The 19,175-nt window shown below is 37.6% G+C and overlaps 1 protein-coding gene across 2 annotated transcripts in view; it reads right to left on the bottom strand.

Moving 5' to 3' along the window:
- ASXL2 (ASXL transcriptional regulator 2) overlaps positions 1-19,175 on the bottom strand; it is a gene marked incomplete at its 5' end in the record, with an annotated part of 122,091 nt that overhangs the window by 62,855 nt on the left and 40,061 nt on the right. For both annotated transcript variants that reach the window (XM_079721236.1, XM_079721237.1), the window contains one exon: positions 16,718-16,800. In XM_079721236.1, coding sequence (XP_079577362.1) covers positions 16,718-16,800 — 83 coding nt within the window. The remainder of the gene's footprint in view (positions 1-16,717; positions 16,801-19,175) is intronic.

Here is a 19,175-nt window from a genome sequence, read left to right as displayed (position 1 = left end):
CCGTAAAGGATTTACCAATATTCTCTCTAAATCACTAAAAGCAGAAACATACATTTTCAACCTTATAGCCAAACAGCAAGTGTTAGTTCACACATTTCCAATCTCTGAAATATTTTCATTTATTAATCTGTATAATATTAGGTATCTTAATGCTAGAAAGTCAAATAATGATTTTAATAAAACTAAATGTAGATTGGGTTTCTAAAAATATGACCAAACAATGATTATTATAAATTGTGAGAAAAAAAAGCACATACAACCAATATTTACATAGTAATATCACTCTTATTTATAATAGTTTCTAGACTAATTATTTAGTTTTATAAAGTAAAAATCATGCAACCAAGGGTAAAGTTCAATTAAACTTGTAAAAGAGTGCTTTATAACTGTATAATACTTCTTTAGAATAAAGTAATTCTTACCTTCTGGAGTTGGAATGCACCCCAAGAAAATGAAAGAAGAAAAAAAAAAAGAGCTTTTAATTTTTCTTTACAAAGCAACAATAAAGCCAAAAAATAAACTCTCCCTTCCCCTCCCAGAATATACAATTCTTCAAATTAGTACCCTCCCCAACACTTTGCTACATAAAACATTAATTTCTTCTTTAGAATTTACAAGTTAGTCCCAAATATCAGTGTCTAAAATACATCAACTAAATAGTCTAAACCATTTCAGATAACAATTGCAGTACCTCAATTATGTCGCAGAGTAAAACTATTACAGCAGCTTAAAGTTAATGTGGATCCAGTGAATATTCCCCATTCTTTAATATCCTTCCCATGCAGTTCAAATTTCAAGGAGCCATCATAAAGCCATCAGCTATAGACCCTAAGGTTTATTAGCTTCCCTTTGTTCCATAATGGAACTCGTTATGAAGCTAAATAACAATAGATAAGAATACTCTTTTCTGTTAATATCCAAGCATTTTGTGTTTGTTTTTTCATAATTAATCCTTTTGACATCCCTACAAGGTTTGCAGGCTTGAAAGCAGACTGCAACTAGCAGGTAAAGAAAATACAGGCCGAACTCAAAGGTATCAGCCAACCTTAGATAAATATGGTATCAATTTAATTAATAATGATCTCTATTCTTAAACTGAGCTCTTTCTAGTGAAATCACCTCAAGGCAATTCAGTTTTGCAGACAGTCATGATCTGCTCTGTGGCGATGATTTCTGCTGAAAAGTAGTAGAGAATGTTGACTTTATTTCCTTTGCTATATACTTTTATATAAGAAGAGGTGAGGGAAAAAATTAGGTAATTGGATTAGTTTTTGGTGGGAGGTGAGCTAAAACATACTTAAATACCATGTGAGGGAGATTATTTTGTTCCTAAGTAAATGCATTTAATACTAATCAGATGCAGCTGGGACTCCTCCAAAGAGGTAAAATTTTAATCTGGCAAATGTTTATTGAGCATGATTTTAGCTAAATGGTTCCCAGAGATTTTTACAATTCCAACTCTAAAGGAGTTTGCTTGGGATACAAGACTGAGACATAAGAAAAACTCCTTGCTAGATAACGATTTTGAGCTCTGCAAGACAACAATATAAAGATCTATTTAAACGTTCCAATAAGTTCTTTAAAAATGTACTGGCCCTTTCAGAAGCCAAGTTACTATAATGGCTGGGGTTTTTATTTCAAATTCTTCCTGAAAGCAATTTACAGTTAGACAGCAACTAACCTAATGTTCTATGTTAGCACATGGTATAAATTTTATTTGAAAAACAATAGAGCAAATATACTAGTCAGAAGGGAATGGAGAACTATACATGTAGAGACAGTATATACTGAAGAAAAGAACAAGAGTAAGTAATAAGCCTGAGTTTTAGTTTCACTAAGCTAGTTGTTCTACCCTGGCTGAGTCTCAATCTCCATGGGCCATAATTCTTCAGTAATAAAATGGTATATGACTATAATATCCTTATTATCTTTTCCAGCTATATCATTCTGTGACTAAAATAACGTGACCAGTTTGGAAAAGAGGTTGAGGAGGGAGAAGAAGATGAGGAATGCAAAAGAGATTACCCATTTGGGGGTGTCATTAATCAGGGGCATAATGTTGTAATAGAACTAGGTAGGCTTCATTCGTAAAGAATGCACATCCAAGTCACGTGCTTGTCCCCAAATCTGCCAATACTACTATATAACTAGCACTTAGTCTTCCTTTCCAGGTCTTCTCCCATAAAGAACCAATGCTTTTAAATACTTCCTGACTTGTTTCAGAGGTGACAAATAAGTAATGCTCAACCTTATTTAAAAACTAGGCAGTTGGCTATACTCATTTATTAGCTGCACAACTTATTCACCCACACGAATTTTATGGTGTAAAGGATTCAAATTCATATGGGCCTCACCAAAATTACTAATTATTATGTATCTTGAACCCTTGGGACCACTCATAAATGGTCTAATTCAGAATATACGCAATCTGTGGATAATAAATTCATGAACACCCAGAATCTTTTTTCTTTCTCTTTCCTCTTCTACTCATGAATGGCAAGACCAAAAAAAAAAAACAAAAACAAAAAACAGTAAAAGAACAGGGTCTCAGGAAATGAATACCATTTTCTTCTTTCCTAAAAACTCTTTCTCTATTAGCTGATATAAAAAGAGTCAAGATAATACAGCCAACAGAATGAGCAAAGCAGGTAAAAGAACTCTGGGGGGGTGGGGGGCGTGGTGGTAGTTATTAAAAGCAATGGTTACTTCAGAAGGAAGGCTTGAAGTCCTAAACTTAACGCTGTAAAAGCACATTTGTAAACAATAATGGCAGCCACAGCTGACTGGCAGGAAAAACTTGCTGTACAAGAGACTAAGGATAGAAGTAGTAACAAGTGATAACGTTTTAAGGATTAGCAGGAATGGTCTCAAAGTGTACATAAGCACTTGATTTATGTACTACGTACTATTCTGTGTATGTTTTATCAATAATATGTATGCTTAACATGTATGTTTAGTTGCTCTGTTTTTAAAAATAAACCAGAATATCAAACTGTACATAAATAGTCTCTCTAGTTCTTATCTGTTAAATACATACTGGAATGCTGAAGTAATAAAATACCTGAAATTCACCCCAAAACAGTCTGGAGTGAGAGGACTATATAATTTATGCTGGAGGATACATACTTTTGTTTTAGTTTGGAATTTTCCAAAAGTAAAAATTTACATTAAAAAAACTGTCTTCAGTACCTAACTTACAAACCTAGACTTATAACGTAAATTAAAGTTTATTACCACAGAAGGAAAAGAATGTATTTTTAGATTCTATAACATACCTGGAACTATTTATTCATCAACATCCAAAACAGGTATTAGATATTAATCTCTGAAAACAGATACCTACTCTACAGCTCCAGATCATTACTACCTTTTAACTGCTGTCCTGACATGTATAACAAAACCAGTCCCCACACTTGAATACGTCCCCTCACCCCTCATGAGGTTCAAACCTTTTTTTCTGAATCCACAAAATATACTCAATGAATTCTTTACTAATCAACCCTCTTCACTTTCCCAGTTTATTCCTCTGTTCTTCCTCTCTATGGTAAATGGCAGCTGTACAATCAGGAAGCCTAGAAATAATGTTTTATTTCCTCCTTCCTTACACCTCCCATATCCAATCTATCAGCAAGTCCTGAAACATGATCTCAAATCTGTCTATTCTCTTCATCCTAATCCAAACCACCACATCTTGCATAATCTAGTAAAACATCCTCTTTATTCGTCTCCTTAATCCCTTCAACTCCTAAATGCTGCAGTGCATTCTTCATATATATATATATATATACACATATATATACATATGTATATATATATATATAAAATGTCAGGGGCTTCCCTGGTGGCGCAGTGGTTGAGAGTCTGCCTGCCGATGCAGGGGACACGGGTTTGTGCCCCGGTCCGGGAAGATCCCACATGCTGTGGAGCGGCTGGGCCCGTGAGCCATGACCGCTGAGCCTGCGCGTCTGGAGCCTGTGCTCCGTAACAGGAGAGGCCACAACAGTGAGAGGCCCGCGTACGGCAAAAAAAAAAATAATAATAATGTCAGACTACATATCATCTTGTAATTATCAGATATAAGGTAATTATCAGATGTAAATATTTGAGGTAGGTTTATTTCCATTTGAGAACTGACTACACATTTGGACAGAGCAATGCTTAAACATTTAACCATGCCAATGGATTCATACTGGTTTATTGTGTACTATTCACATCCACTTATTTATTTGGTAGAAAAAACAGGCTCCAATTATGGAACTAGTCAACACTGAGGTTCCAAACACCTAGTCATAAAAAACACCTGTGTTAAATGGCCTACACCAGACTGCGATACCCACCCCTTATTGCAATTTAACAAAGGCTACACCAAAATCTAGAATTCTATTCTAAGCCAAAGAAAAATACCATGATTCTGACTTGAAATTTGTGGTTAATCATGGAAGATTACATGAATTTAAAGCTCAGTCCAATTTCATGATTTAAAATTGACCGGAATTTCTGGTTCTGGTGAAGACAAAGCAGGCCCACAATAGCCAGCCAGTCTTCCTGCCTGCCCATGTCTGTCTGCCTGTCCACCTGTATCTGTCTCTTTCTCTCTCTCTGGCTAGTTACAACGAAAGACTGTGGACAAAAATGTAAAAAACAACTTCCCACACAAAAACTTATATATGAATGTTCACAGTAACATAATTCATCATAGCCAAAAAGTGAAAACAACCAAATGTCCATCAGTGGATGAATGGGTAAACAAAAGTGGCATATGTATACAATGGAATATTATTCCGCAATGAAGGAATGAAGTACTGACAAATGCTACCACATGAAAGATCCTTCAAATCATTATAACATACAAAAGAAGCCAGTCACAGAAGACCACATAGTGTATGATTTCGTAACACGAAATATCCAAAATTGGCAAATCCATGGAGACAGAAAGTACGTTAGTGATTGCCTATGGCTGAGGCATGGGGAGAGTTGCAGGGGACAAAGAAGGGGAGTGGCTAATCAGTGCAGGGTTTCTTTTCAGGGTGATGAAAATGTTTTGGGTGAATATACTTAAAAAACAAACAAACAAAAAACCCAGTGAGCTGTACGCTTTAAAATGGTGACTTCTATGGTATGTGACTTATACATCAATTTTTTAAAAGCAACTACTTAAAACACTGAAAATTAAGAAAGCTGGCACATTGGGAAGTCAAAACCTAACTCATATGAGAGTATATAGTATAGAATTTACCCATACCCATAGAAAAGGCTGGCCTTGCCCTTGGCTTCTAAGAGGTAACTACTAGGCCCTATGAGGGCCTTGGGCCAGCCAGATAGTAACACTGTAATTTGGAGTGGGGGCTTTGAGACATACCAATAATGTGATTTAGGGTGGGGGCTTGGGTCACATGGTATCGGTTGACCACTAGAGGGGCTAGACACTGAAAACTGAATAATGCGATGGACCCCCAATAAAAACTCTAGACATCAAGGCTCAAGTAAGCTTCCTTGGGGGCAATACTCTGTGCTTATTGTCACACACTGATGTTGACAATTAACACTGTCCTAAGTCACGGGGACAGGATGACTGGAAGCTCTGTGTTGGGTACCAGACTTTGACTCTACCTAATGTGTCTCTTCCCTTGACAAATCTTAATCTCTATCCTTCCCAAAACCAAGTGTTTGTTTTCAGTGAGTTATACAAGTTCCTCCAGCAAATTATCAAGCCTTGAGAGTAGTCTTAGAAACCCGTGAACTATGCAGTTGGTATAATAAGTGAGGGCAGTCATGTGGACTATACCCTCTAACTTCAGTTGGCTAAACTCTCACAGAGTGAATTTTCTGGGGTTTATTTCTCAACACTGACTAAAAAGCAGGTCCTAGTTGAGGAGATGCACTACTGTAGGGGACAGATAAAATTCTAAGAATTGGGGGGTGGGGGGAGGCATGGAATTCCTGAGAGAAAAGAACCGGACAAGGGAATCCCCTAATTTCCACATGAGGCCTGGGCTCACCCTTGAGCTGTGTATACTTAGGACATTCCCAATTAACACAGCAAAGGCTTTAAGAACTGAACCACTACTCACATCTCAGACTCACCCTGAGTGGCACATGCATGGAACAGATGCAGAACAGCAGAGCAAAGGCTTTGAAAACTGAACTGATTATCAAACTAAAACTTACAGAAGGTAAGAGAATAGACTGAGAATAGCTGGGCTACCTACTTTAAAAAAACAAAGAAATCACCATTCTCCAGAAGTTTTTAACAGAAAAACAGAACATAAAACAACATAATATTCAAAATGTCCAGAATACTACCTTAAATTCTTCAATAAGCAAAGATCCAGGAAAATGTGACAAATTCTCAAGGGAAAAGACAATCAACAGTTGCCAATCCTGAGATTACCCAGATGTTGGACTTATCAGACAAAAACTTTAAAGCATTCATTATTACTATATCCATGAGGTTAGGATAAATGAACTTGAAATGAATGGGAAGACAGGTTTTCAGCAGAGAAACAGAAACTATTAAAAAAAACCCAGGGCTTCCCTGGTGGCGCAGTGGTTGAGAATCCCCCTGCCGATGCAGGGGACACGGGTTCGTGCCCCGGTCTGGGAAGATCCCACATGCCACGGAGCGGCTAGGCCCGTCAGCCGTGGCCACTGAGCCTGCGCATCCGGAGCCTGTGCTTTGCAACGGGAGAGGCCACAACAGTGAGTGGCCCGCATACCTCAAAAAAACCCAAAACAAACAAACAAACAAACAAACAAAAAACCCACAAATTTTGGAATTAAAAGACATAACATCAGAAATTTGAAAAAAATCTCACTGGGTGGGCTCAATAGCTGAATGCAGAAGACAGAGAAAAGTGTCAGGGGATGTGACAAGAGAGCAACAGAAATGATCCAATCTGAAATACAGACAAAAAAGGTTGGGAAAAAATGAGCAGAGGCTCAGGGAACTGTGGTAAAATACCCAGAGGTAATCCTGACACTGGAAGAAGAGAAAGAATGTGGTGAAGAAAAAATATCTGAAGAACGGCTGAAAACTTGCCAAATCTGGCAAAAGACATAAAGCTACAGATTCAAGAAGCTCAGTGAATGCTAAACAGATTTAAACACAAAGAAACCCACACCTAGACACATTAAAAATCAAACTGCTGAAAGCTAAGCGTAAAGAAATTATCTTGAAAGCAACCAGAGAAAACCATGTACTGCTTACAGGAGAGCAATGATTCAAACAGCATGTATTTCTCATCAAAAACCATGGAGGCCAGAAGGCAGTGGAGCAACATTTTTAAAGTACTGAAAGACAAGAACTATCAATATCGAATTCTATACCCAACAAAAAAATTCTTCAAAATGAAGGCCAAAAAAAAAAAAAAAAAAAAAAAGACATACTCAGATGAAGGAAAACTAAGAGAATTCATCACCAGCAGACCTGCTCTTAAAGAAATACTAAAAGGAAAGTTCTGCAGGCTGAAGGGAAATGATACTAGAGGGAAATGTGGAACTTAAGGGAAGAAGGAAGAGCAAAAGAAATGGTAAACATCTGGGTAAAAATAGTCTTTCAACTATTTATGGCCTGAAAGCAAAACTAATAATATTGTCTGGTGGGTAATTCCATGTATGAGATGGAACACATATGACAACTGTAACATATAGAGGATGGATAAAGGGACCTAAACGGTTGTAAGGCATCTACACTTTATTTAAGATGGTAAAATATCAATCCCAAGAATTCTGTGAAAGGTTGGATATGTATTATAATCTCTAGAACACCCACTTTAAACACACGCACACACAAAGAGAGTGACAGAAAGTCAATAAATAAAATACAGTGCAAAATACTCAGTTCAAAAGAAGGCAGTAGGGCTTCCTTGGTGGCGCAGTGGTTAAGAATCTGCCTGCCAATGCAGGGGACACAGGTTTGAGTCCTGGTCCAGGAAGATCCCACACGCCGCAGAGCAACTAAGCCTGTGCGCCACAACTACTGAGCCTGCGCTCTAGAGCCCAGGAGCCACAACTACTGAAGCCCGCATGCCTAGAGTCCGTGCTCCACAACAAGAGAAGCCACCGCAATGAGAAGCCCGTGCACCGCAATGAAGAGTAGCCCCTGCTCACCACAACTAGAGAAAGCCCACACACAGCAACAAAGACCCAATGCAGCCAAAAATAAATAAATAAATTTATTTTAAAAAAATAAAAAAATAAAAATAAAAAGACAGATAAATTAAAAGAATGGAAAAAATAAATATCACACAAACACTAATCAGAAGTATTCTATTAGGAAATTCCCTGGTGGCCCCGTGGTTAGGACCCCGTGCTTTCACTGCCAAGGGCCTGGGTTCAATCCCTGGTCTAAGATCCTTAATCCTGCAAGCCTCCCGCCTCACCACCAAAACAAAACAAAAGGTATTCTATTAGTATCCAAATGAACTTCAAAACAAAGACTATTATCAGGGATAAAGAGGGTAATTACAGAATGAAAACAGGGTCAATTGACTAAGAAAACTTAATGCCCTTAATGCATATGTACCTAACAACAAATATTCAAAATACTTGAAGCAAAAACAGAAATAACAAAAGAGAAATAAACAAATACACAATTATGCCTGGAGACTTCAACACCCTTCTTTCAATTATCAATAAAACAAGTAGACAGAAAATCAGTAAGGATATAGACCATCTGAACAACCCTATTAACCAAAATGATCTTACATTTACAGAACACTCTACCCCAGAAGAAAACATATACACATGCTTTTCAAGCATGTATGGAATATTTAAGGCACCAAGATAGACCATAACCTGAGTCATAAAATGATTAAAAAAAAAAAAAAGACAAAAACAATAGAAAAAAAAGCAGTGAAACAAAATTCTGGTCTCTTTTTTTTTTTAAAAAAACCCAATAAAATTAACAAATCTCTAGCAAGACTGACAAAGACAGGCGAGAAAATAAAAATTACCAATATCAGGAACAAAACAGGGGACTTTGCTGGCGGTTCGATCCCTGGTTGGGAACTAAGATCCCACACGCCATGTGGCACAGCCCCACCCACCCCCCAAAAAAACAAAAGAAAAAACCAGAGATGTCACTATATATTCTGCAACCATAAAAAAGACAGTGAGGGAACAGTGCAAACAATTTTACACTCATTAATTTGACAACTTAGAAGAAATGGACAAATTCTTCAGAAACAACGAACTACCAAAACTCAACCAATAAGAAACAAATAATTTGCATAGTCCTATAACCATTAAAGAAATCAAATTTGTTACTTAAAATCTCCTGAAAAAGAAACCTCCAAGTCCAGATGGTTTTCAGTTGAGAATTCCACCAAACATTTAAAGAACTAACACCAATTTTACACAATATCTTCCAGAATACAGAAGAGGAAATGCTTTCCCCTTATGAACAAGCAGGCAAAGAAGTGTGTGCTCACCATTCTATCTCAACATAGTACTGGGAGTTCTTAACAGCAAAATAAGAGAAGCGAATGGGATAGTGTAGAAGCACAGAGGCAACTCCAATGATATTTGGTGATAAGGACATTTCACAAGTGTTTTTACTATCATGTTTCATAATTTATATATTTGTTACATATATTCTAAGTTTAGAATAATACAATTGTAGCTTAACCCAGAACAAAACAATAATAGGAGAGGATTTCAAGAAAAAGCAAATTCCGATTTGGAGACACTGGCTTTTGGGGCCTCATCCTATCCAAAATTATACTTTGGAATCAGATAATCTCTAAAGTCATCTCAGTTCTTAAGTTTTTTTACTTTCTCCCATGTACAAATTTATCACTCAATTTTTTAAACCATAAGTATAAAGAACCTGAATTTTCCATTTAAAAGCATAACTATATTTCTTGTCTATTTTCTCTGTAATTCTATGAATAAAATAATTAAAATAGTGAAGTCCCATTTGTCTCTGGTATTGAGAGCCTATTCTGATGGAAACTGATCATAAATCTTAATAAAAAATTAATCTAGTAAGAGAAGTGAGGATAATATTAAAATATAAGGTGATAATTCTCCTTTAAAAAAGAAAAATATTGAGAAGGGGAAGATATGTTAAACTGCAGAGGAAAAGGCCATCAGCTTTGTGGAGGTAATAACTGAGTTGATTCTAAAAGACTGTCAAGATTTTTTCATAAAGAGAGGAGGATAAATGCTGGCTTAATGTCCTGAGTAAAGATAAGAAATCTCAGATCCTATACACGCAACAGCACTGCATCAGTTTAGCTGGGGTGCAGATGGAAAGAAATCAAGTAAACAGAAGTGGTACACGGGACCAGTCAATGACCTCAGTTATTCTATGGAAAAACTACTGAAGCCTTCTGTGCCAGTTACTGATTTATTGACTTTTAGCTCCAAATCCAACCTTCTTTGCCCTTCTCTGTGACAATGGAGTTGGATTCCATAAACATTTCTCCTTTGCCAGCTGGCTCACTGTTAAGTTTTGTCAGTATAGTGCTGGGAGAACACTGCAGAAAGAATAAAGGGGGCCTTTTCTTTCCAGTTTTAGTGTGCTCTTGCCTGCTTGCTCTCATGGCTTGCAGCACCAGTAATATGAGGGACACAATGGTGCTCACCCTTCAGCAATGTTCAGCAGAATGCCTGTGGGTGCCTTCACAGAAAATTCTGCTGCTGCCTCAGCTGGCTCCCCAGTTGAGAACCCAGCAGGAGGCTTTCCAGCAAGTTCTTCTACTACCCAGAAGGCAGTTTTCTATGTGCCACCCCTGGCTATGGCACCACTGAACTTTGTCATCCACTGGACCAGAGCCCCAGCTTCTCCAGGGAGAGCTGAATCACAACCCCTTATGGACATGGAGGGGCCTCCTTGAAAGTTATTCCTTCCTGGGGCACGCTGCCTCAGCCCTACAGGTAGCAGTTGCTTCCCTATCTGTTATTACTGTATTCTTTTGTGTTATCTTTACCTTTCAATAGCTAATTCTTGGTTACCAGTTATTAACTTCCAGTTAATAAATTAACCAGTTAATAACTTCCCTGTTCAAACCATGTAGCTTCTGTCTGCTGACTGGACCCTGAGAACTACAGAACTATAGCTCAAAGATGCAGAGATCTTTTACAAACTTAATTTTAAAAGATTAAAAAAAGAATGCTCCGAAGTCCAGAAACAGCTCCATGAAGCTGTGTGAGTATATTCAGGAGGCTGGAGTTTGAATTACCTCTGGGGTTTGTATTCATGACCGATGGGATAGTTTGTAATCACAGGAAGAAGTATGGACTCAAATCAGGAGAAAACAGGAATAAAGGGGGGCGCGGAGATAGTTTTCCTGTAAACTGTAAATATCTTAAGACATCATCAGACAAAAAGGAAACATCTTAAGTTTTTGAAAGGCTATTTTAAACACTGATGGCTAATGACAGCCACTTGCTGTACAAGTTACATTGATTCAAGATAAAATAAAACCCTGAATAATTTCCCTTAGAAAGAAACTTAAGTACACAAACTGTATGAAGTGGATACATCTGTCTCTCTGAACCCTTGATTTCATTTGTAGTATCTTGAGAAGGAAACAAAAATAACTAACTATTCCTTCAATATTTACATTCACATAAATGTACAGCATGATCTAGACTCAATAACACATCAGCTATAATGTGAATGGGGGTTTTTCAACCAAGTAAACTCGAAAAAAATCTCTACTCAGTCAACAATACTGACTTTTTAAAAAGGAAACTGTCTAGGTAAAAACAAATGATTAAAAGCTTACAGAATTTTTTCAAAAGGTTCTAACAGTACTTCACATTTGGAACTAGCAATTCTGTGTCGAAGAGCTCAACCCTAGGGAACTACTGCAAAGTTATCATTACTATGTAAGTTAAGAGAAAGAACAATTAGGCTATATTTCAGATATGGAAAATTGAACAAGGAAGTGAGATGTCACAACAAATTGTTTAAAAACCATTTTTAAGTTTCTGAAATAACTATTTACTGGCAAACAGTACAGAAACTAAATTCTTTTTCTTTAGGAACGACCAAATACCGTAGTTAGAGCATCTATCTATCTAAATTACCAATAACTGCTACAACCTACAAGTCCCAAATTCTTCTTTCTTTTAAAATCTTTCTATCTTTTCTTCTTCCTAGGGGCTACATCAACCCTTTTCACATCTTCTTATCTGTTCTAAACAGAACTAAGCTACTTTTAGAACACTTCAAAATGTTCCTTTCACCTGAAACAACAAAATCCGTATCTTCTTTCTTCCCTATGACTCCCATGGGAAACTCTATCTTTAAAAGGAGTTCATCGGGCTTCCCTGGTGGCGCAGTGGTTGAGAGTCCGCCTGCCGATGCAGGGGACACGAGTTCGTGCCCCGGTCCGGGAGGATCCCGCATGCCGCGGAGCGGCTGGGCCCGTGAGCCATGGCCGCTGAGCCTGCGCGTCCGGAGCCTGTGCTCCACAGTGGGAGAGGCCACAACAGTGAGAGGCCCGCATACAGCAAAAAAAAAAAAAGGAGTTCATTTAGGTATCCGAAAAAAAAAAAAGGAATACACGAAGTCATAAGCTATTATGAGGGGGAAAATTCAAGGACCCTTTTTTTTTCTCCCTGATTTCTAAAATGCTGATATGCTTTACAGTTATAAAACAGTATGTAATTTAAATGTTATAATATTCTAAGAATACTGTACGTTTCTAATGAATTCATTCAAAATTCCATACTTTGGGTAAATGATTTTCAATCTTATCAACTAACTTCTCCTCTCCTATTGCGGAGCACAGGCTCCGGACGCGCAGGCTCAGCGGCCATGGCTCATGGGCCCAGCCGCTCTGCGGCATGTGGGATCTTCCCGGACCAGGGCACGAACCGGTGTCCCCTGCATAGGCAGGCGGACTCTCAAGCACTGCGCCACCAGGGAAGCCCTCACCTAACTTCTTAAAGGGACTAAGTACCTCAATCTTTCTCAGCCAGGAGCCAATCACTTGGCTTCTTTTAATACTTCTTTTTAATTTTTTTAATACTTCTTTTTGTTGACTGGTTGTGGCAAAATATACATAATAAAATGGCTAAAATGGTAACTAGTATAAGTGTACGATTTAGTGGCACTAAGTATTTACAATGTTGTGCAACCATTACCACTATCCATTTCTAGAACTTTTTCATCATCCCAGAGAGAAATTCTACCAATTAAACAATAACTCCCTATTCTCCCCTACTCTCAGCCCCTGGTAACCTCTATTCCATTTTCTGTCTCTAGGAGCTTGCCTATTCTAGGTATCTCATGTAAGTGGACTTGTACAATATTTGTCCTTTTGTGTCTGGCTTATTTCACTCAGCATTCTTTTTAATACATATATACATTCTCTTTCATATTTTTTAAAAATTTTTATTGGAGTACAATTGATTTACAATGTTGTGTTACTTTCTACTGTACATCAAAATGAATCAGTTATACATATACTAACTTAGCATGTTTTTAAGGTTCATCTATGTAGCATGTATCAGAATTTCATTCCTTCTTAAGGCCGAATAATATTACATTGACTGTATATACCACATTTTATTTATCCATTCATCTTCTGATGGACATTTGAGCTGCTTCCACTTTAATACATTTTAGAATAAAACAATATAGTATGGAATAATCAAAATCAAGCGAGAATCTTCAAAATGGGGGAGCAGAGGGAAAACAGCAAAGGGAAAAATAGTTGAAAAGCCTTGTATTGAGGATTAAGGAATGAAAATAAAACTGTAAAAAGGAGCACATCTTACCATCGTCGCTTCTGAGGGCCCTAGGCCCTTGGCCTGCCTCCCCAAAGGCTCACTAAACCAGAGGCCAAAGTGCCCCCCCTCCTCTTCACCTACCACCCAAGTCCTCATGCCCTCTCAGGGCTGGGGGAGGAGGGGCTAAAGGAAGGCAAGGTTCCATGTACATATTTATCTCCCCTTCCACATAGCCCCACAGACCTTTTGTACATTTTTACAGGGGTGCCCCTCCCAATAATCCCCCTTCCTGGTTAATTAAATCCTAAGACTGGTTAAAAAAAAAGAGCACATCTTCAATAAGCATAGTTACTTCGTTCCATAATGTACCTGAAAACTCTAAAGATTTTAAGACTACAATTTAAGACACATCATGCAGCAAGATAAGCTAGAACTACATTTGAATGTCATCTTCCAATCACTGATACTTCATATATTCATTAACAAGTAGGTTTGCAATGCCTGTTACATGCCAAGCCGGGGGTGGGGGGGAGGGGAGATAACTGTCACTGCCCTCACGGAGCTACTAGCTTAATGTAAGCTATAGAGAAGCTACATGATTTTTTTGAAAGACCAAAACGATATGTAATTTCAAATCTTAAGTGCTATAAAGAAAGAACACAGAACACTATACCAAACTAAAAACGGAAAATGTGATCTAGATTGGGAAGTCAGCCAAAGTTCTCTGGAAAAGACATATTCAAGCTGACACCTGAAAAAAACAACAGTTAACTAAGTAAAGGGGTCAGCATGTACAAAGGCTGAGGTGGGAATTAGCTTCTCTACACAACTGGGAAGTGACAAAACAAAAGTGACCCCAAAAAAGCTATGGGAATGTCGATTGCACTTCAGTTAGAGAGAAGATAATAAGCAAAAAAACCAAGAAGGAGCTTGCAGAGCAAGGAAGGAAAGAAGGAATGTTTGCTCACTTCAGGTAATGATACAGAGTTTCAAAAAGGAAGCAGTAGTCATCTGTGTTAAATAATGCTGAGAGGTAACAAGAGAGGCAAAACTAAAAGTCCAGTGGAGGTGACAAAATGGAAGTCACTGGTGACTTTAAAAGTACTGCTTTGTGGAAACGTAACTGTATCACCACAATATAGTTTAACCAAGAATAGCTTCTTTTAAGTTGTTACTAAGTGAAGCCAGAAGCTATTTTTGATGACTCCACCATCTTGCTACATTTTTTTTAAGTTCTTCTTTTTTCCCCCTCTGTTCTTTATCTATTTAGTATTCTTTCTTATCTACTGTTCTTGCCTACTCTCTAGAAATAATAATGACAAGTTTAAAGTCAGAGCTTTACTGTGTGAGAGATGGATGATCCTGCAATTGTCATTTAGACCTAGGGCACTGATGGAGTCTGATCTCTTTACATCAGATTTCCTGGTCTATTCCCCCAGTGGGTATTTTTAGGAATAGAAAATTTTATGAAATTTTTATGAAAAGAAATGAAATCTCTTGCTCATTCCTGTTCTATAAAACCCAATAGTGTTATAAAAAAATATTAGAATACATTAGTAGAATTTGTTCCTCAGAGTAATAACCAAATGTCATAGTGCTCCCTCCTCTCCCATCACTGTGACAATCAAAAATAGCCCCCCAAAATCCTAAACACTTTCCCTATGGGTATTACACTATACCAGGGGTCCCCAACCTTTTTGGCACCAGGGACTAGTTTCATGGAAGACAATTTTTCCACGAACTGGGGCAGGGGGTGGGGTGGGTGGGGGATGATTTCGGGATGATTAAAGCACATTACATTTATTGTGCACTTTATTTCCATTATTACATTGTAATATATAATGAAATAATTGTACAACTCACCTTAATGCAGAATCAGTGGGAGCCCTGAGCTTGTTTTCACTTGTCACTCACTGATAGGATTTTGATATGAGTCTGCAAGCAATTGATTTATTATGGTCTCTGTGCAGTCAAACCTCTCTGCTAATGATAATCTGTATTTGCAGCCGCTCCCCAGCACTTGCATCACAGCCTCAGCTCCACCTCAGATCATCAGGCATTAGATTCGCATAAGGAGCGTGCAACCTAGATCCCTCGCATGAGCAGTTCACAGTAGGGTTCGCGCTCCTATAAGAATCTAATGCCGCAGCTGATCTGTCAGGAGGCAGGGCTCAGGCAGTAATGCAAGTGATAGGGAGTGGCTGTAAATACAGATGAAGCTTCACTCGCTCACCCGCCGCTCACCTCCTGCTGTGTGACCCAGTTCCTAATAGGCCATGGACCACTAGTGGTCTGTGGCCCACGGGGTTGGGGACCCCTGCACTATACCACCTCCAGGTGAGAACAACTAGTAGCACTGTAACCTTTTTCTCTTAATGAAAATATCTCTAATGTAGACACCAGGATTTCTGCCTTAACATATAAAATATATTGAACATAACTTTAATATTTCTTGACGGCAGAGGATCTTGACTATGAACAGTGACTATTATGTGCTATTGTAATATAATAAAGCTCTTAGAAATTAAAGTGTGTTTTATCTTTGGTCCTATATTAATTGACCTCAGGCTGTTTTATTTGAACACAGTAAGACGATTACTTGAAACACATACTGCTTTATGTATCTTTTCCATTTAATTCTTTTTGGCCAAGGTTATTTTTTCCTAGAATGTTTACATCTACCATTCTCCCTGAACTAGAGGACTTTTTAATTTTCTAATGACTAAGCTTATTAAATCAAAAGCCTGAACTGATAGATGAAGGCTTGAAGATGGCTCCAGGCCTTCCTAAGAATTAAAGTGCATGGGTGTGGAGATAGCTACCTTCTAAGAATTTTTTTCTAACTTACTTTTGGTTTTGTAACTGTGCTATGACTAAAAACTCCAAAGATCTGAGCTGAATAAATCATAAATTAACAAAGCAGTTATTACTAAATAATCAATCTTCAGGACTAAAGTAGACTGATATATACTACAAAATATTCTAATCAAGTATTATAATTATTACTAATAATACTTAAATAACTCACCTGATTTCTTTTAGTCCTTCTCTCTGGATAACTTGAAGAATTTCTTTATGACTCATGGGTGTATTGGGATATTTTTCTAAGACCTGAGAAACAAGTATATAATAGTAAATTATTTCTTATCTTAATTTCTTATTATAATTACATATATAAATTATATTTATTATAGCTATGTATTAATTTCCTCCAGCATATACAAATCCAGAGACTTTTCATCCCTTAAATTTTCGGATAATAAGTGGAAAATTAATGAAATGTAAATAGGATATTCTCTCCTTCAGTCACAAACCGTAAGTCAAATCCTGAAGCAGAAATTGATCAAAAAAGATAAGATTAATAATTCAATTATTATTAATGCATAATATGAAATTATGTTTACTTTCTGCCTCCACTCCCTCATCACATGACTACCTGTGGACTTACTGGAAGCACCTTAAAGATTATCCATCTTTATTACATCTCCAAACAAAGCCTAGTACATCTTGGTTGCTCAGTGATTTCTTAACCAAAACAAAAGAACAATAATACAGTTATAATGAAATTAAAACGGTAACCGTGTTCTGGTTCTGGTAAAGATGATGTAATAAGCATAAATTATCCTGTCTCTCCCGAATACAACTAAAAACCTGGACAGAATGCATGGAGCAGCTATCTGAGGACTCTGAAAATGGTAGCAGTCGGTTTCAGAGAGGAAACCAAGATTAGAAGTACTACTAACCCAGCAATGAGTTTCCTGGTTTTGTTTCCCCTAGGATCACTCAGCCTAGACTCAAGGGCAGTCCAAACTCAGAACTGCACAGTAAGTGCAGACCGAAATTGCTCCAAGAGAAGTCTTCTCTCTTTTTTGTCTGAAAAGCAGTAAAGGGGGCCCCTAAAAGGGAGGACGATCCTCTGAGGTTTTTTTTCCCTTTCTCTCAGACGCTGCCCCCAAGCAATCCAAAGGCGGCAGCTATGGCAGTGATGATACCAGCAGTGGCTGGACAGGGACCTAAAACTTCAAGAAAGCGGATCCCTTCCGATCCCATGAGTGTGGAGGGAATTCCCATGGTTTATATTTTTTCTCCACCATCCTGTTGCTTGGCATCAAAGGTAGATGCAGTTGTGGAAGTGTGCAGCAAAACACCAAAATGAAAACCTTAGTTATCTAGCCATAGGACAAGGAAGAAGGGTCTCTAAGAGCCAGAAAGTGTCAGGGAACTTGCAAAGAGAAAGGAGCTCAAGAAAGTGACACCATGAAGTTCTATAAACACTCCTGGGGTCACCCAAGAACTATGCCTATGTGGATCTGACCCTAAACATACTATCAGGTTCCCAAATTTGCCACTCGGTGGTGTACATGCAGGACAGATAGAAACAAAGGCTTTGAAAACTAGTCATTGGAATTTTAGTGCACAGAAAGGTAGGCAGAAACTTATGACCTGAACCTAACAAGACCAAATGCCCACTTAAAAAAATCCTCCCATCCCTAAAAATAAAGTAATAACAACAACAACATTCTCCATAGCATTTAAATGAGACAGAGTATCATAACGTTAACAACAAAATGTCTAATATATGATCCAAAATTATTTGACATATGAAGAACCAGGAAAATCTCAATAACTCACAAGAGAAAAGACAACCTACACACAACAAACCCAAGATGCTACAGACTCTGGAATTTTCAGACAAAGACTTTAAGGCAGCTACTATAACCATGCTTCAAGAAGCCAGGAAGATGATTCTCGGGGGAAAAAAAAAAAATAGTTAAGAGTCTCAGCAGAGAAGTAAGATTCATTACATTATTGTGTGTGTGCCTGTGTGGTGTATAAAGCAAATAAAAATTTAAGACTAAAAAACACAATATCCAAAGTAAACCCAAAATTCTCTGGAGGGGCTTGACTGTAGAAGGGAGATAACAGAGGAGAGAATCAGTAAACCTGAAGACAGAGCAATAGAAACTATCCAATCTGATGAACAGAGAGAAAAATGATAGAAAAAATAAATGAACAGAGCCAATGGGACAATATCAAAAGGTCTAACATTCATGTCATCAGAGTCCCAAAAGAAGTAGATAAAGAGTAGCACGCAGAAAACATATTTAAAGAAATAACAGCAGAAAACTTCCCAAATTTGGTGAAAGATATACACTTACAATTTCGAGAGAATCAATGAATCTCAAACAACATAAATTCAAAGAAACCTGTACCCAGATAATTTTTAATTAGCATTTCATCATCATCAGTAATCAAATTACATCATCAGTAATCAAATTAATTTAATTACATCATCAATAATCAAATTACTGAAAACTAAAGAAAATTTTAAAATCTTGAAGGCAGCCAAGGAAAAACAACATTCCACTTAGGAGAAAAACAATTCCAGTGACTGTGGGTTTCTCATCAGAAACTATGGAAGGCAGAAACAGTGAAGAACATTTTTAAGTGCTGAAAGACAAGGACTTAATTCCAAAATTCCTATC

Source organism: Hyperoodon ampullatus, assembly GCF_949752795.1.
Source record: "Hyperoodon ampullatus genome assembly, chromosome: 15".
Classification (NCBI taxonomy): Eukaryota; Metazoa; Chordata; class Mammalia; order Artiodactyla; family Ziphiidae; genus Hyperoodon; species Hyperoodon ampullatus.
The sequence above is the reverse complement of the archived record's forward strand: the minus strand, read 5'-3'. Positions and strand labels throughout refer to the sequence as shown.